Genomic DNA, 18,795 nt, shown 5'->3' with positions numbered 1-18,795 from the left:
TCTCCAGGATGGGTGCAGTCTCTCAGGAAAGCCCTGAACTTGACCTCCATTTTCCTCACCTATTTCCTCTGTCCTAGTCTTTACCTTTCTACCAGCCGGTCCCAGGACAAGCCTGGGAGGAAGGCAGAGAGGACATATGCGTGGCTCCCCCATTCTTTTCTTCCTTCCTCTCCATGATACCCCCAATTTAACCAGCACCCACTTGGCAGTCCTCAAAGGCAAGAAAAGAAAGCACCTCAAACACTGTTCAGTACTGAATAGGCCATTTAATAAATATGAGGTTCCCTTCCTCCTTCTCTGACCTGACGAAGTTAGAAGACATGTGCACCTCGGCTACTTCCACCATAGCCTCCGTCCCCATGTCCCACCTGCCCCAGGCGTCTCCACTTCCCAGATCAGGTCCCAGATGTGCCCACGAAAACAGGGAGCAGGATGTACTAACTAACCAACTTGTTCCCACTCCCTTGCCACACGTCCCAGCCCAGGGTGCCCACCCAGAAGCATCTGGAATCATTTAACAAACACATTGGACGCCACTGGTCTTCAGAGAGGGTGGAGAGAGAACCTAGTGAGAAAAGCTGGGAAAACAGCGAAATACGTAACAGCAGCAACGACAAAGGCAAACGGTGACGAAGACTGCGGTGATGAGCAGGTACCCTATCAGGGTGAGTTCCAAGGCGGAGCGGACCTCGGGGTCTGAGAATGAGACCTTGTAGCGCCCTTGAGAGGCCACGCCCAGCCGGAACCCAGCCACCCGCTCGCCCTGCCGCCAGCAATAGTAGATGCCCCTGTCGTCCAGCTGAGTGAAGCGGATGTGGAGATGGTTGCCATGGTCGATGAACACCCTCATGGACCTGTTGGTGCCCTTCAAGTACTGGGTGCGGTACAGGTGCTGGCGGTCCTTGTCCCAGGCCACGGCCTGCTCCGGCCGGGCCCCGGGACAGGAGATGATGAGCCCGTGACTCAGCCTCTGCTGGTGGTACTGAATGGGCACCTGGGGCAGCCAGGGCCGTCTGCCCACTTTGGACACATAGTTTAAAATGGCCATCAGCTTCCCCCGGATCTTCGTGGTATTCCTGCAGGGCACCATGCAGCTCTGAACCAGCAGCTCGGGGGTGTGGCCCCTGGCCTTGGCCTGAAGCTTCCTTGGCACAGCCCGGGAGCCACAGGACACCACGTCCGGCATTGTCTTGCGGTAGCGCGGGGAGAGGTCTGGACTCTGCAGATAGCAGAGGCCGATGCGCCACTGCTCCCCTCGGACCCCGCAGCGGTCACAGGGGGTCCACTCCCAGAAGGTGGTGAAGACATGGAGGCTCCCACGGTACTCGTCTGCAAAGGGCTCCTGGCCCAGGTCCTTGAAGGCGGCCACCATCCCCTCGCTGCTCTGGATGTCCACATCGTAGGCATAGAAGTAGTCCCCCTTGCGGGTGCCGCAGAAATACAGGCCCGAGTCCTCAGGCTGGGCCCGGAAGACCAGCAGGCTGAACATGCGGATGCTGAAGCGGACCAGCAGGTCACTGCCCACCCGTATGTGGGACGCCGCCGTCAGCACCTGCCCGTCAAAGTCCGTCAGCACCTTGGTGTGGCTGCTGCCCAGGCGCTCTTGATAGTACCAGACGACAGCGGACACCTCCTCGGGCTTACAGTGGCAGGGCAGCTCGAAGCTCATGTCGGCCAGGTAGGCTGCATTATCGAACATCAGGAAAGCAGGGCAGGGGGTCCTCTGAAAAATGTTCTCCTTCTCCACAATTTCAAAGGCCCGGAGGCTCCCCCATGCCCACAGGAGCACAATGATGTGGGACAGGTTCATGCCTGAAGCGGGGGGGAGGGCCAGAAGGGGGGAAACCAAGGCACCAAAGACCTATGAGGCTGCTAGAATTCACTGCTGGAGGAAAGGATGAAGCAGCCAAGAAAAGAAGCAACAATCTGCAGGGGAAGCGGCCAAAGCCAAGGCAATTTATTCCCGGCCGGTGTACAGGATGCCCTCCTCATGTGACAAGATGCCCTTCCAATGTGATCTCGAGGAAAAACCATTCTAGAACCTGGCCCTCTCTCCCCTTTCTAGAACACTGGCACTCGCCCAAGAATGGGTCAGGAGAAACTGGAACGAGAAGCAAGGCTAGGAGCTAGTCAGGGAAATCTCTGCCTCCCTGCCCCAGGCCTTGCCCTGATGACTGGTGGAAAGGTCTTCCCTTTGGTTAATCCAGGAGTCGAAGGAAACCCACCACCTTCACATCTGGCCATCGGAAGAAGCCTGGGAGGTTGGCCAGACCTAAATTGATGGCTTGGGGCTTTCCCAGACCCAACCTGCACAGGACCTCAGCCCCTGGGGAAAAATACATCTCAAATGAGGTAGCATTTGACCATTTGCTGATTAAATGTCCATTCATTGGGTTTACGTTACGAGTATTCTTGTTAAAAGCTATGGAGATCAGTATTGGTTTATTATGGAAGATTAATGATTTTCCTTTTCCCCCTTTTGGGGTAGAGGCCTTACTAGTGTAGCCAGCGTTTGGTGGGGCACACGCCCATCTTTCAGGGCTGTGGGCCACAGCCGTGACAGACTGTGAGGGTGGGAAGCCAAGCTCTTTTAACCTTTTGCACTCGGATGTCGAGTGTGACTCGACACGGTTAGCATTGGTAGCAGCTCGTATGTCGAGTTGTATTGAATGTATCAATAATTTGAAATATAAAAAAATCCAAATAAATAAGTTTGTATGAAAAGAAACTCCAGTTTTTTATTCTACTGCCGCGCTTTGTAAAATCTGGGGTATTTAAAAAATTAAATCCCGAGTAGAATAAAGGAATCGAGAAAAAAGCAAGCGAGTGCAAAGGGTTAACTCTCTGGGCCCTTGACCATCCTGTGGATCTACACAGTTCAGAACATGAGGCCACAGAGGGGCTGGAGAAGAGGGAAGATTAGATTCTAGCTTTCGCTCTGAAGATTTCAAGTTGAGAAGGGAATTCGGTGTGGGATTCTTATTACAGTTCTGCAGAGCCCCCAAGAGAACCAAAACATGCTGCCATGACCACGGGGGGGCCCATCAATCCACTTGGTACAACCCCAGCAGTTCTTGCAGGAGACTTTCCTCCTCCTGGAGCCCACCAGGCTGCTCCTCCAGACCCTGCTCCTCCTGGCTGAGCCCCTCCTTCTTGGGTGTAGGGGTGCCCATGGCCTGCAGCTTCTGAAACAAGCTTCTGCAGCTCTCTCTCTCTGCGTGGCTCATCAGGCTCAGGTTCAGGGCAAAGCGCCCGGTACTGGCCAGGCTGCGCAAGATCCCCAGCACCACCAGCCGGTCAGCCGGCCTCACGTGATCAGCCAGTGCCATCAGCAGCTCCCCTAGAAGTCCAAACCCCACGTCCGTCTGGAAGAGGCGGCCCAGCTTGGGACCTCCGAGCTGCAGCAGGGCCTGGTAGCGCTCTGGCCCACTCCGCAAGTATCGCCGCCAGTCACGGTAGAACTCTGCTGAGGTCTCAGGCCGCAGGAGTGTTTTCTCCTGGATGGCGAAAGAAGACGAGGGAACCCAGAGCTTTTCCAGCTGCTCTGTGACAGTGAGAGGGAGGGGAGCCTAGGGGTTCTCAGCTGAACTCTGCTACTGCTCTCTGAGCACTGGAAAGGCTGTGGTCCATGGCGGCCGCCTTTTCAGATGAGAGAGGGTCTCCAAGAACCCAGGCCTGGTTTGAGATTCTCAGTTGTCCCAGGATATTCCTACTGATGAATGTGAGAGTAAGGGTTTTTACTCTGAGCAGAGCAGAGGGGACGACTGAAAACCTCAGGAAGAGAGAAAGAACTCCAGGGGAGTGTTAAAGGCCTGACAGGCTAGTCTCCCTTCCAACACTGCCATAGGGTCATTATACTATACACCGTATAACCCAGAGCAACCCCAACCTGAGCTGTGAATGCAAGTTAAAGGACTGACTGAAAGGGACCGGCCTAGCTCAACTTTCCGATTTGTCCTGCCCAATTTAACTCCCCTCACTATCCGATGGTGCTTCTTTCTGGGATCAGAGGAAGAAACCTGCCTCTGTTGGCTTAACATGAGAAATAAGGAAAAGGTATGTGTTGTAAGAAGACAGGACTGGAGCTTTACGGCAGAGAATCCTGCTGGGCCCCACCTACCTGGGAGATCTCAGTGGTTTCGTCCTGAGTGGTCCTTCTTGGAGTAGTGTGACAGTTCCAGGGCACAGTCCTCTTTCCTCCTGTCTTGTCTTTCCGCTCCAGTGGCTTGAGATGTGATGCAAGGACAATACCCCTGCAGGCAAAGGACAGAGATTAAGGGACAGACCTAATGATGTCTGTGGGTGTGAGGTGGCTGGACTGTGCATGATATAGGCTGAACCTGTTGGCAGGTCAATATGACAACAATAACAATGGCAGCGACAACAGCTGGCAGCTTTTAGGTGCTTCCCATGTCCCAGACATTCTTGCTCAAAAATCTTACATGTGATAACTGATGTGATCATAGTAATGGTTATTCTCTTACAGATGAGGAATAGAGGCTCACAGAGGTTAAATGACTTGCTCAAGATGGCACAGGTAGCAGAGGACAAGACCAGGACTAAGCCCAGAATTGTCTGACTCCAAAGCACGCGCTCTTATCCACTACAGTCCACCATAACAGGGGGACCTGAGAAAAATGACATTCAGCCAACCTGAACTCCTCATAGGAAGCCACCCTCTGTTCCACTGCCCGTAACTTGGCAGCGTTCTCCCTCCGGTACTTCTCATCAGCAGTAACTGCAGCCTGCAACTCTTTCTCCAGAGCCTTGAAGTCAATGATGTCATTCCTTTCCATGGCTTGTGCCTGGGAAGGAAAAGAGAATGGGCATCATTGGAAGGTCAGTAACAGGGGAAGGAAAGTGGATTCTTTGCTAGCCCACAAAATGACCCCAAAGCACTCCCGGATGGTTTACAAAAATCTAGTTCTCTACTTTATAGAGTCACACAGTGAGGGCATGCTTAAGATTTGTTGTCACTGAAAATAGAATGACTTTCAGTTTGGAGCCATATCTTAATTTCGTTTTCTGCCTCTAAGAATCGGCGCTTTCAATGAGGAAGCATATGGATCTCAGAATTCAGTCCCTTCACTCTTCCACATAGCAAGTTATTGTGATTGAGGAGAACCTTAAAGAAAAACAGAAACTATTGTTAGCTGCTCTTGAGCCCAGGGATAAAATTTCATCCATCGTTAAATGTCTTTAATGAGAAAGAATACTTTTCACACAAACCAAATGCAATGATTGAGCAGGAAATCAAGTAGAAGTGGCAGAGGAAGGGGCTTAAATGATCCCTGTCCCAAATTCCTCTGTCCAGCCCAGGGCTGGAGGACTAGGTCCTTGGGAGCCCTCTTTAGTTCTGCCACTGGACTTCTGTAGCCTCCGCGTATGAGGCTGATTGGCCTGTTCTACAGCGAGATCACCTATATGGGTTCTAGTTTTGGCTCTTGCTTTTCCTTGTTGTGAGAGCTCTTTGAGCCTCAGATTCCTGGTGCATTGAGCAAGATGTTATGGTTGAGGCATCATCAACAGCCCTAGGGCAGGGTAGTGGGATGTCTGCAACCAAGCCAATAGCCCTCCCTCTCCACCCCAACCAAGAAGGGGGCTGGGCTGACCAGGAATTGAACTCAGATGTTCTGGCTCCTGTCCAGTTCTGAGCCCTACCCGGTAATTGAATAAATAGAACTAACCCTCCTGCCCTCCTGACTGTCACCCCAGCAGCCCTGGCCTTGGTTCCCTTGCTTTCTCTGGGGACTCTCAGATACTCCGGAACAGAACAGCTCAGTGTCGACCAGACGCAGCCGCTGTGGTTGCCTAGCAACTGCTCCCACAGCCTGCCCACGTGATCGGCTCGAAGGCCCCCTTTCAGTGTGGTCCCGAGGCGCCTGATCAGATTCAGGCCCCTTCAGGCCTCACTCTGTTTGGAGTAGCTCACGCCTCAGTTTGGGGGCCTTACAACTCCACCTCTCCCGTTCCTGAGTCCGCGGACGCCATTCCTCCGAGCTAGTCCTCAGGCAGAGGGCTGTCCGCGGCAGAAACGCGACCGCGGCGTCTGCGGGGTCCTTCGGGACAGCAGGCGCAGGCAGCGCCGCAGCGTGGGCCGGAAGCGCGGGCTCCGTTGGGCTGCTTGGAGGTTTTGGCTGAGCGGGAGGCAGGTGAGTTGAAGCGCAACGGGATGGGAAAGTTGCTCCGGGTGGGAAGGGAAACTAATGTCAGATCTGGAAGAGACTTTATATGCTATCTGCCTCTTTTACTTTACAAATGGGTACATTGGAGTGTGGAACGGGAAAGGAATGAAAGCCACCCCCCCACCCCCCGTCTACCCGTAAAACCCCTTCCCTGGGCAGGAGTCATTCTCTCACTGTTCAGTCCCCTCTCTCCGGTTCCACCTGTGCCATCTTCACTCCTGTGCCAAACTCCGTGCTTATTCTGTGTTCCTTTGAGAGCCTGCATTGTAGCGGGAAGCTGCAGTGAGGTTTGATGCCTAAAGTTACTGGCTTTGTGCAACTGTAGGCAAGTCAGCTATCTTCTCTGTGCCTTGTTGGAGTCATTCATTCATTCAGCAAATACTTACTGAGGCCCTGTATTGTGCCAGGCACTAAGTGAAATGGAGTCCTTGCTTAAATTGTAGTTGGGGGGATGACAGTAAACACATGTATAGATAGTTATATTCCAGCTGGTGGTAAATGTTAATAATAATAAAAACAGAGAGTGTGCATGGAGGACTTTTATAGAGTGACAATTGAAGGTTTCGCGGAAAACGTGACATTTTCATAGAGACCTGAGTGAAATGAAGGAACAAGGTATAAATATCCAAAAGAAGAGCATTTCAGAGGAGAATAGCAAGTACAATGGCCCTGAAGTAGAAATTAGCTTGGTTTGTCCCATGAATATCCTTATGTAAAAATTTCTGCTGTCACTTCATGGATTTGGGAGAATGAAATGAGCACAGATGTGATAGCTCTTTGGAAGTGTAAAGAATCTCTATGCATATTTAAAGTTATCATAATAGTTTATGTTAGCTACTGGTCCTTGGGGCTCTTACTTCTCTATTTTGTCTACAATCAGCACTCTCAACAGGTTGCATTGAGGGAGGTAGAGGGATTAACCTATTGCAAGAAATAACAGTATCTCAAAATTAAACATTCCATTTATTTAATATTTAACAGTGCCTACTTTTGCATTGTCAGGTAGGCACAAAGAACACAGGATTCCTGGACTTAAGAATAGCCAAAAATGCCCAGTCGGCATGGCTCAGTGGTTGAGTGTCAACCTATGAACCAGGAGGTCATGGTTCAATTCCTAATCAGGGCACATGCCCCGGGTTGTGGGCTCCATCCCCAGTAGGGGGTGTGCAGGAGGCAGCTGATCAATGCTTCTCTCACATCATTGATGTTTCTATCTCTCCCTTCCTTTCTGAAATCAATTTAAAAAATATGTTTTTTAATAAGCAAAAAATTGAGGGGGTAAATGGGGGGAAAGGGGGCCATCTGTAATACTTTTAACAATAAAGATAAATTTTTTAAAAAGAATAGCAGCCCAGCTGGCGTGGCTCAGTGGTTGAGTGTCAACCTATGAACCAGGAGGTCTTGGTTCAATTCCCGGTCAGGGCATATGCCCGGTCCCCATTGGGGGAGGGGGGGGCGTGTGCAGGAGGCAACCAGTCAGTGATCCTCTATCATCATTGATGTTTCTATCTCTCTTTCACTCTCCCTTCCTCTCTGAAATCAATAAAAATATATTTTTTTAAATAGCCAAAACATAATGCTGGCTACCATTTATTGAGACTGGGACTCTGATAAATTCTTTACACACATTATTTTATTTAATTCTCTTAACCTTTTATGCAATGGAAATTATGCATTCCATTTTCCAGTTAAGGAAACAGGTTTAGATTGTCGAAGTAGCTTACCTGAAGTTACATAGTTATTAAGTGACAAAAGTTAGGACTCATATCCAAGTCTTCCTGTTCCAGAGCCCAAGCCCTTAACCCATGCTCTGATCTGTTGTTTATTACTTGTAAGCTGTAGAGTTGTTGGTTAGAGTAATCAGTACAGTTAACTGCCATTCAAAACAATTAAATGCTGGTAAAGCTGCAGAAGACAGTAGCAGCATAGAGGAGTGAGAAATTGAGGATCCAGAAAAGCTTGAAAGGGGTGGCATTTGAACTGTACTTTGAATAGAATTTCAGTAATTGAAGTAGAGAAAACCACAAGATACTTATTAATTAAAAAGAGAAAACAAGTAACTTTACAATAGAAAAGCCTGGCAGACACCACTGTAATCAAGTGATTAAGGTAACATCACCACTAATGGGACAGATTAAAATCCGATACCACCTGATAGCAGATGCACTAAAAAGAACACAGCATCACCCTAGCCGGTTTTGCAGAGTGGATAGAGCATCGGCCTGCGGACTGAAGGGTCCCGGGTTCGATTCCGGTCAAGGGCACATGCCTGGGTTGCAGGCTCGATCCCCAGTAGGGGGTGTGCAGGAGGCAGCCAATCATTAATTCTCTCTCATCATTGATGTTTCTATCTCTCCCTCTCCCTCTCTGAAATCAATAAAAATATATTTTAAAACAAAAACACAGCATTACATCTGTGATGTTCCTGCTAGAAATGCATAACCTTAATCTAATCATTAGGAAACATCAGGCAAACCCAAGTTAAGGGACATTCTACAAACTTACTAGCCTGTAATCTTCAAAAGTGTTAAGTCATAAGAGGCAAAGAAAGACAGGAACTGTTCCAGAGTGAGACTAAAGACATGACTGCTAAATGCAAACATGCAATTCTGGGTTGGATCCTTTGCTGTGCAGGACGTTGTTAGAACAGTTTGTGAAAGTTTGGGGGTCTGTGAATTAGATGATAATAATGTGTCTGATTTTCTGATTTTGATGGTTGTATTTGTTTTGTTTTGTTTTTGTTAATTCTCACTTGGGGATATTTTTTCCATTAATCTTTAGAGCAGTGGAAGGAAGAGAGGGAAGGGGGAAAAAAGAGAGAAACATTGATGTGAGAGAGATACTTGATTGGTTGCTTCTCACATGGGGATTGAACCTGCAACCCAGGTACATGCCCTTGACCTGGAATCGAACCTGAGACCCTTCGGTGCAAGGGCCGACACTCCAACTGCTGAGCAGCACCGGCCAGGGTTTGATGGTTGCATTGTGATTATGTAGGGGAATGTTCTTGTTTGTAGGAATCACACACACGAAAGCAGTAGTTGGCCAGCCTTTTCTATAGTAAATATTTTAGGCTTTCTGGGCCATATGGGCTCAGTTGCAGCTACTTAGCTCTGCTGTTACAGTGTGAAAGCGGCCATAGACAATATAAATGATTGCGTATGGCTGTGTTCCAATAAAGCTGTTTTTATAGGCATTGAAATTTGAATTTCATTAATTTTCACATATCATGGAATATTATTCTTTTGGTTTTTCAACTATTAAAAATGTAAAATTCTTAGCTTGAGGCTTTATAAAATCAGGCAACAGGCCAGATTTAGCCGCAGGCCATAATGTGACAACTTCTACAGTAAACTTTTAAGTGGTGATGAGGCATTGTGTCAGCAACTTATCCTATCCTATCCTATCCTATCCTATATAATAACAGCCCAGCGACCTAATGGCGGAACGACCAGAAGAACCGGTCAACCAGTCGCTATGATGCACACTGACCACCAGGGGGCAGACACTCAACACAGGAGCTACCCCCTGGTAGTCAGTGCGCTCCCACAGTGGAAGCGCCGCTGGGCTGACTGGGATGAGCGGCACTCCCACAGGAGGTTGATCCCTGCAGGCCACACCCCCATCAGTGCACGAATCCCATGCACTGGGCCTCTAGTTCTCAAATAATTCAGGAAAAAGAAAGTTATTTATACTAGTTTTGAACCCTTCTAGTATTAAATTATTATTTTTTTATTTAGTATTAAAAGAAGAAGAGTATGTAAACAGAGACTATGAGTTGGTATAATTGGAAAGGAAATGTGTGAAGGGATGTGGTCAACTATAAGCCTAGACATATAAAGTTTATAAATTTGCATGTGGGACCATGTTGTGGAGGCCTTGATTACCATGTCTGAATCTAACTCCTCTTCTTCAATTTTAGCATCATGGATACTGACTTGTATGATGAGTTTGGGAATTATATTGGACCAGAGCTAGATTCTGATGAAGATGATGATGAATTGGGCAGAGAGACCAAAGATCTTGATGAGGTAAGACAAATATATTGCTTTTTTCTTTTCTCTCCTCTTAAAAAAACCAAAACAATGAAGTACTGAATCCTCTGTGCTCCCATAATATACCTTTGTACATTATAATATGACCTCCTGGGGTCTCATACCGCCCTAAGAAACTTAGCTACTAAAGTTCCAAAAGAAAATATAAGGTAGTCACCTTTTCCAAGTGCAGCTGCACTGGGAACTCCCTCATAAGCTCAGGTTTTGAAAGACGAATAAAAGCAGTAGAAAGAGAAGGTGCAGCTTCCTATGACTCCCCTTCGGGAGAGCTGTGGAGGATGAAGTCCAGAGTGGCCTGAGACTTGCAAAAGACACTGAAGATGCTTTTATGTTTTAGCAGTGTTCAAAGCAAGAAGTAGGTAGGCCCACTGCTCATCGCTGGAGATGTGACATTAATAAAACAGCAGAGAAGCAGAATAACAGTCCTGGCTACCATCTGTATTCTCCATCAGGAAAAATGTCCTTCAAACTAGAAACAATAGAAAAAACACAGGGGGGGGAAAATTGAAGCCATATGTGTGAGGTGAAAAGAGGGCATCTTGGGGCCTTGGGTATGTTCAAGGCTCCAAGTCCAGATGCATTAGGTCCTGGATGGGGGAGACCTTGAAGAGGTAAGCTGAGAGCCATGTGGTCATCTTTAAGAAACAGGACTGGCTGTGGTGCTAGAAAGTGAATCAGGCAACTCGTCCTGCTTTTCAGAGATGGAGGTAAGGCACTGCATTTCAGAAACTACAGGCTAGTAAGTGTGATGTGCGTGCATGGTAAAAATTACGGAAGGAGTTTTAAAACAGATGACTTTAACACTTAGAAAGCTCGTGTGAGTTTTATAAAAATTTCCTTTTGATACAATTACTAGATTGAGATATAGGTCAGGAATATGCTGTGGATATTATATATCTTGATTTGAGCAAGGCATCTGATATCTTATTTTTCTTAGAAATCGGTTATTTTCTTCTTAAAAATATTACTTTAGCCTGGCCAGAGTGGCTCAGTGGTTGAGCGTCGACCCATGAATGAAAAGGTTGCTGGTTTGATTCCTGGAGTCAGGGCACATGCCCTGGTTGCACGTTTGATCCCCAGTAGGGGGCGTGCAGGAGGCAGCCAATCAATGATTTTCTAAAGATATATTTTAAAATACTATTTTAAAGAGATACACACATAATTAATGAACACATTCTCATTCAAACCAAATAGAAAGTATATTTTGGTTCTTATTCTATTTCACTCCCCTTCCCAAAGTAACCACGGTAACTCATGACATCCTTGTGGAAAGTATATGGGCTGGGTCATAATAGGAGTCGAGGTTACAGCCATTGAATAATGGGACTGAGAGAGTTTTGATATGAGTCACTGCCAGAGCTCTTATGACATGCCCCAGGCATCTGTGCTCGGTCCCATCCTTTTCAACCTTTTTGTCAAGGACTTAGGTAAAGATAAAGAAGTTTATAAAATTTGCACATCACATAAGCTAATATATTGGATAACAGAATCTAAATTCAAAATGATCCCAACAAACTTGAATTGCAGGCTAAATAAAGCCCAAGAAATCATTCATTAAGAATTTATAGAGCACTTATTATTTGCAAGGAATCGTGAGGCAGGGAGAGCCAAGCATTATCTCTGCCCTCCGGGAGCATACTGCTTGTCAGGGGAGATGAAGTACATACAAAAGTGTTTTTAATATGAGACAGGGAAGGAGGACAAGTGCCATTTAAGACATATTGACTTATAACCATGGTAATAGGATATAAGGAGAGATTACTCCTGGTGCGATGACCAAGAAAAATATCTAAGGAAATCACATTCAAAGTGAAGCCAAATAGAGGGTTGGCGTCTGTAGAGACAGGAAGTAGAATGATTAATGATTGTCTAGGTTGGGGCATGGAATTGGGGAGTGATGGCTGAAGGATCTAAAATTGATTGCAGTGGTGATTGCACAACTCTGAGTATACTAAAAAAACATTAAAATTGTGCACTTAAAATTGGTGGGTTGAGAAAAATGTGAATTTTATCCCACTAAAGCTGTTAAGAGCAACAAGACCATATAGTTAGGCTGTGTGTGAGTGTTCTGGTCAAGGTCACCAGTGACCTCTGTTCTGGATCCAGTCCTCATCTTACCAGGCCTTTCTGTAGCATCTGACTAGCCCAGCTGATCACTTCCTCTTCCCTTGGCTTCCAGGGAATCCCCAGGTTTTCCTTCTCTTCACTGGCCGGCCCTTCTCAGTCTTCGCCGCTGGTTTCCCCTCATCTCCCTGACATATAACCGTCAGCAGGTCCCAGGCTCCATTCCTGATACCTGTTCTCTGTCTATACTCCGTCCCCTAATGATCTCATCCAATCTGTCAAATACTTTCTATTCACTGAGGACTCAAATTTATATCTCCAACCTGGACCTTACTCTTGAACCTCAGGTTTGTACATCCAACTTCCTTCTTAGCTTCTCTACTTGATGTCTAATAGGGCAGTGGTCTGGTCCGTGAGCTCTGAAAGGTTGGTGACCACTATAATAGGGCATCTCAAACTTAGCAGATCTAAGACCTAAATACTGAGCCTCCCCACCCCCCCACCATTAGAATGCACTTTTTTTTTTAAGCTCCTACTCCACCTCCCTGCTCCAACATTCCGTGTAATATATTTATTGTCCTCCGGTAGAGGACATATCAGATATTAAACTGACAGGAACAGATATTGTGCTTGAACTTACCCAAAAGGCCAAGAATTGATTAGAATACACTTTTGACTCTACCTTCAGAACATATCCAGATTCAACCTCCCCTCACTACCTTCTAATCTCCCTCCTTCCAGTATATTCTCAGTACGGGAACCAGAGTGATTCTTTTTAAAACAAAAGTCTGGTCATATTATTCCTCTGCTCAGAACCTCTGGAGCCAGGTTTGTCAACCTTGGCAACATTGACATTTGGGGCCAGAAAATTCTTTGTTGTGGGGTCTGTCCTGTGCTTTGTAGGATATTTAGCAGTATCCCTGGTCTCTGCGCACTAGATCCCACACACCCAGTATAACAGCCAAATATATCTTCAGATGTTACTAAATTGCCCCTGGGTTGAAAACCATTGTCCTTGTATTTGGTTTCTTTAACTTAGTATAATGTTTTCAAGATTTATCAATGTTGTGGCATGTATTAAGTATTTATTTTTATTGCCAAATAATACTCCATTGTGTGGATATACCACATTTTATTGACATTTGGGTTATTTTCTCTTTTTGACTATTATGAACATTGCTGCTCTGAGCATTTGTTTATGTTTTTGTGTGAACATAAGTTTTCATTTGTACCTAGGAATGGAATTGTTGGGTCATATGGTAATTCTGTGTTTAACATTTTAAGGAGCTGCCAAATAGTTTTTCAAAGTGGCTGCACCATTTTACATCACTAGCACCAGTATATGAGAGTTCCAATTTCTCCGCATCCTCACCAACACCTGTTGTTTTCTGTAAGAAAGCCTTTTTCTAAAACAGTTCAGTGAATCTAAGTGAGCATCTTAAAGTTATGGACTTATTCCCAGTTTCTGTCTCTGCTTCCTGGTTTCTGCCCTTGGAAGGAATTATGTTTTCCCTTAAAAGGGTGTGTTGTGATAAGCCACTTGTTTTCTCCAATCTTGATCCACTTGTGACCAGTGGCTCACACTTTGGAAGGAGCTCGTTGGAATGAGAAGAGCCGTCTGAAGCCTTGGCTGTATAGTCCTCTCTTTGTGAAGGATCATGTAAGAGTAGAACCTGCCCCACTGACTCTAGCACAGAACTCAAAATCAGAGGCTGTCACACATGTGAAGTCATTGCTCTTAACTCGTGTAATGTCAGTTATTGAGCAGGAAAAGTGTGTGCCTCTTACAGCCTCTCTTGCTTTTAGATGGATGACGACGATGATGATGATGATGTAGGTGACCACGATGAAGACCACCCTGGGATGGAGGTGGTGCTGCATGAAGACAAAAAGTACTACCCCACAGCTGAAGAGGTGTATGGTCCTGAGGTGGAGACCATAGTTCAGGAGGAAGACACCCAGCCCCTCACAGGTAAGTCAGGAGGCACCGAGTTGTGAGAGGCAACAATGAAACTAGAACACTTCATTTCATAGCCATCAGCAAACTTGAGAATTCAATGAATGAATTGATTTTTTCTTTACTACCTTCAGGTACTATTTCTGGATTGAGAGTCACTTAACCCTGTTTTTTTTGTTTGTTTGTTTTAATCCTCTCCTGAGGATGCTTTTCCATTGATTTTTAAAGAGAGTGGAAGGGAGGGGGAGAGACAGAGAGAGAGAAACATCTATGTGAGAGATATACATCAATTGGTTGCCTCCCACACGAACCCCGACCAGGGCCAGAGATCTAGCCTGCAACCGAGGTACGTGTCCTTGACTGGAATAAAACCTGTACCCTTCAGTCCATGGGCCAACGCTCTATCCACTGAGCCAAACTGGCTAGGGCAATCCTGTTTTAATATTCAATAAAACTCATAGCTTTTTTTCTAGGGAAATAAGAGTTATTTCTTCATTTATCTAATATCTATTTAGGTGCTTGAAGACTGTATTTAAGTTCTCCCACCAAATAATCCCAACTCCTTGAACCAATCCTCATGATGCTTATTTTCTAAGTAGTTCTGTTCTATAAGTGCAAGGAGAGGTTTTGAACTGACATTGACCTCAGCCTATATCCAGTCCCTCTCCCTGTGTCCCACAAAATGAAGTTCAAACTCAGTCCACAATTCTCCTTTACTGTCTTGTGCAAAACAGCACTCCCAGAACTTCCTCAACATCTGCGTGATACTTGAGAATAACATAAATTGATAACACGTATCATACATTCTGAAAGCCTAGCCTAATGGAATAGAGCTCTGTATTTTTGTTTTCTGCCTACCTGCACATCACTACTTTTTTTTCCCCCCTAGAACCTATTATTAAGCCAGTGAAAACCAAGAAATTCACTCTGATGGAGCAGACGTTACCTGTCACGGTGTATGAAATGGAGTAAGTTATAAGGTCTCTCAGCCTCTCTCCATGAATAGTGTAGGTTCATTATTTCATGGGGGTATAGGAAGTGGTTTGTGGTTGAAGTAGCCAGTGAATTTCAAAAGCAAAATCTCTCCCTACAATTTGGCAAGATTTCCTTTCAGTTTATATGGCTTCTGGGATATTTAGTTGCATTCTTAACTTTTCTCTTGGCTCTCATCCATATCTCAGCTGTTGTCTCTTCTTCCAATTCTCTAGTTTGGTATTGAAAGCCAGCCTTAGTACTCAGAGAGTACTAACTATTATAATGGTCAGTGTTGGGCCACCAGAGCCTCTTTTGACTCAGCAAAATTGCTACGTGTTTTGGGAGCATAATGATTCTATTTTGAAAAGGAGGGCAAAAGTAGGTAGGTATACAGGGTGGGGCAAAAGTAGGTTTACAGTTGTGAGTATGTGAAACAGTTAATTCCCTCATTTTATATATATATATATATTTATATATATATATACATACATACACACACACACACACACATACATGTATATATATGTATGTATATATGTGTGTGTGTGTGTGTGTGTGTGTGTGTATGTATATATACACACACACACATATTAGAGGCCCGGTGCACGAAATTCATGCACAGGTAGGTTCCCTAGGCCTGGCTGGCTATCGGGCCGATTGGGGCCTTCCTTCCCTGGCTGCCAACTGCTGGCTGAGACCTTCCTTTGTTCCACGCCGCCCCCTGTTAGTCAGTGCACATCATAGTGAGCAATTGAACTCTTGGTCTCTCGGTCGAACTCCCAAGGGGACACTGCATATTAGCCTTTTATATATAGATAGATAATTCTTTATTGTTGAAAGTATTACATATATCCCCTTCTTTCCCCCCATTAACCCCTCCAGCCCACCCCTCCCCCCATCTTCGCCCCAGGCCTTCAGCACCCTATTGTCTGTGTCCATGGGTTATGCAAATATGCACACAAGGTCTTTGGTTCATTACCTCCCACTCACCCAGAAACAGTTTATTCTTGAATTGTTATTTATTGATTATTAGGTTATTTTCCATACAAACACTGTAAACCTAATTTTGCCTAACCTTGTATATATGGAATAATTTAGACTCTTCAAACTGTTTTTGCAAATATTTAAACTGATTAATTCACTTGTATGGCCCTTGTATATTAAAGTGTTTGTAGCCACGTTGTCATCTCATATGTTCAAAAGAGTGGGGGTCCCTCATCAAATGTTCAGCTCACCTACCATCATTTAGACATTTTTGAAGCAACTTTTCAGTTATCTTCAGAACTTGCTTCATATTCCTTTCTGTTCTCAATGGTGATTATTTTAAATCTCCAATCTTTGAAAGCAGACTTGATCTTTTTAAAGAGCCAACGTCATCTGAAGGCTACTTGCCATAAATAATGTGGGTGATAAGAAAGACAGTGCTGGTTTTGGTAAAGATGGGTGTTCTTTGCTCAGCATTGTTAGTGAGATGGCATTTGTTTTGTTAACTAGCTCTGATGACAGTTTTTAAAAAGAAACTCGCAAAGTTATTTTAAGTCCCTCCTCTCCTTATCCCTAAATGATTAGTCTGAAGATTTTAAAAGGGATAGTACTTGTGTTTGTGTGTTAGTTCTGGTATTGGTTTTGTTTATTTTTTTCCTTTTTAAATCTTATTATTTTGCTGTTGAAATCCTCCTGAGACTTCACAGATTGTGTCCCTCTCAGGGATAAGCCTGTTCCATTCCCAAAGCCAGAGCTGTATAGGTATAGAGATTCACACCTGCCTCTGAGCGTTGTTGGTCTGAAAGTTGTTCCTGAACAACTAAAAATGCCATTTTTGCACCCCTTCCCACTTAAAAACTTTCCCCCAATTTCCTTCCTCCTTTCAGTTTCTTGGCAGATCTGATGGATAACTCAGAACTCATCAGAAATGTGACCCTTTGTGGCCATCTCCATCATGGCAAGGTGAGAGAACTGTTAGCTACTTGGGACGGGATTTCTCTTCGTTCCTGTTCATTTTTTCAGCCCTCAGAGTCATAGGTTGGGGTTTGAGCCCATAAGTCTGGACCTCCTGATTCTGGGGGCCTCTGTGCTTATTGTGAAACCTCGACGTGAAATTCTAGCTTTTCCTAATCAGCATGTGGAACCTCTTAGTAAACCACTTGCATACCCAAGCCTTGTGTGTACAGCTGGACAGAGAAGGGAAGAATGAGCCTTACTCTGATTTTATATGTCTTTATTTCCCTGGGGATGCTTGTCCAAGAAAGACTGCATCTTTCATTTGAAAATAATCCTGTGGTTTCAGTGTTGATCCTTTGCTGTCCCATAATCCTCTTTGTTCTCTTCCTCCTCTCCTTGTCCCTAACTGATGTGTTGTATTGGGAGCTGGGGGAAGAGTAGAATAGATTTTACTCTGTGGTTGGCAGGTTTTAACCTCCTTTTTCCTTTCAGACGTGTTTTGTAGATTGTTTAATAGAGCAGACTCATCCGGAAATCAGAAAGCGCTATGACCAGGATGTAAGTAGAAATTCTTTTGAGGGTTTAGGATAAGCCATTCAGAATAAACAGCCATTCAGTATCTCTCTCTCCCCCGTCCCTCAGCCTTCTCACTCACTATAAATAATGACATCTTCAAAGTGCTGCTTTATGATTGTAATCTCTACTAATTGCCTTTAAGAAAATAATTACAACTTTCTTGGGAGCATAAAGAGTATTAATCTGCAGTATTTTTGGATGATCTGTTCTGCACTTGGGATCCCTCCTCTCTCCTGATATATTCTGACTTTTTTTGTTGTTGTTAATCCTTACTCGAGGGTATTTTTCCATTGATTTTTTAGAGAGTGGAAGGGAGGGGGAGAGACAGAGGGAAACATCGATGTGAGAGATACATCGATTGGTTGCCTCTTGCACGCACCCTGACCAGGGCTGGGGATCGATCCTGCAACCTAGGTACATGCCCTTGACCAGGACCTTTCAGTCCACAGGCCGATGCTCTAGCCACTGAGCAAAACCAGCTAGGGCTTTTATAGCCATTTCTTCCTTCCTTCCTTCCTTCCTTCCTTCCTTCCTTCCTTCCTTCCTTCCTTCCTTCCTTCCTTCCTTCCTTTTTATTGATATTTAGAGAGAGGGGAAGGCCGAGGGCTAAATAGAAACATCAATGAGAGAGAAACATCATCAATCGACTGCCTCCTGCACGTCTGCCCTGCCCCCAAATCCCCTCCCCGTCCCCCCACCCCCCCCACCCCACCCCCAGGGATCAAGACCGCAACCCGGTCATATGCCCTGATGGGAAATTCAACCAGCACCCTTTTGGTTCATGAGTCAATGCTCAACCACTGAGCTACACTGAGCAGCTATAGCCTTTTTTTTCTGTCATAAAATTAAAAGCTTCCTCTATAAATGTAATACAATTGGACTGTGTTGTTTTCATGATAACTGTGAGTGAGGCCAAGTGTCGCTGCAAGTCTCAGTGTAATAATTGTTCAGTCTCTGCCAGATTGACTGTTTTGGCATGTGGGGGTTCCATGAAGGCTGGATGTGTCTCCCTTTACCACACTAAGAATTGGGTGCATTTGAT

The 18,795-nt window shown here is 45.4% G+C and overlaps 3 protein-coding genes and 1 pseudogene across 3 annotated transcripts in view; 1 reads left to right on the top strand and 3 right to left on the bottom strand.

Moving 5' to 3' along the window:
- Positions 1–252: 252 nt before the first annotated feature.
- FAM187A (family with sequence similarity 187 member A) lies at positions 253–3,042 on the bottom strand. Its single transcript, XM_008149535.3, has one exon. It carries the CDS (start codon positions 1,808–1,810, stop codon positions 566–568), a length of 1,245 nt encoding a protein of 414 aa, XP_008147757.2. The 5' UTR covers positions 1,811–3,042; the 3' UTR covers positions 253–565.
- Positions 3,043–3,044: 2 nt separating this feature from the next.
- Positions 3,045–5,783, bottom strand: CCDC103 (coiled-coil domain containing 103). The gene is made up of 4 exons (XM_008149251.3): positions 5,688–5,783; positions 4,654–4,805; positions 4,121–4,253; positions 3,045–3,497 (listed from the first exon to the last, which is right to left on the bottom strand). The coding sequence occupies exons 2-4, from the start codon at positions 4,794–4,796 to the stop codon at positions 3,045–3,047; spliced, it is 729 nt and encodes a 242-aa protein (XP_008147473.2). The 5' UTR covers positions 4,797–4,805; positions 5,688–5,783.
- A 314-nt stretch (positions 5,784–6,097) lies between these two features.
- Positions 6,098–18,795, top strand: part of EFTUD2 (elongation factor Tu GTP binding domain containing 2) — a 36,012-nt gene continuing 23,314 nt past the window's right edge. The window contains exons 1-6 of the mRNA XM_054709433.1: positions 6,098–6,152; positions 10,108–10,216; positions 14,111–14,276; positions 15,151–15,229; positions 17,108–17,183; positions 17,670–17,735. Of these exons, the coding sequence (XP_054565408.1) occupies positions 10,112–10,216; positions 14,111–14,276; positions 15,151–15,229; positions 17,108–17,183; positions 17,670–17,735 (492 nt within the window). The 5' untranslated portion in view covers positions 6,098–6,152; positions 10,108–10,111. The remainder of the gene's footprint in view (positions 6,153–10,107; positions 10,217–14,110; positions 14,277–15,150; positions 15,230–17,107; positions 17,184–17,669; positions 17,736–18,795) is intronic.
- LOC129147511 (U2 spliceosomal RNA) lies at positions 12,829–12,964 on the bottom strand (annotated as a pseudogene).

Source organism: Eptesicus fuscus, chromosome 20 (genome assembly GCF_027574615.1).
Source record: "Eptesicus fuscus isolate TK198812 chromosome 20, DD_ASM_mEF_20220401, whole genome shotgun sequence".
In the NCBI taxonomy this organism is placed as follows: Eukaryota; Metazoa; Chordata; class Mammalia; order Chiroptera; family Vespertilionidae; genus Eptesicus; species Eptesicus fuscus.
This window is presented reverse-complemented; position numbering and strand designations above follow the sequence as displayed.

What these genes read in the sequence shown, in the direction of transcription:
- CCDC103 (XM_008149251.3), bottom strand. Translation starts at nt 4,796, where the DNA reads ATGGAAAGGAATGACATCATTGACTTCAAGGCTCTGGAGAAAGAGTTG. An exon ending in GCTTCCTATGAGGAGTTCAG is followed by an intron (nt 4,254 to 4,653) that starts GTTGGCTGAATG and finishes CTTTGCCTGCAG; the next exon opens with GGGTATTGTCCTTGCATCAC. An exon ending in AAACCACTGAGATCTCCCAG is followed by an intron (nt 3,498 to 4,120) that starts GTAGGTGGGGCC and finishes TTCGCCATCCAG; the next exon opens with GAGAAAACACTCCTGCGGCC.
- FAM187A (XM_008149535.3), bottom strand. Translation starts at nt 1,810, where the DNA reads ATGAACCTGTCCCACATCATTGTGCTCCTGTGGGCATGGGGGAGCCTC.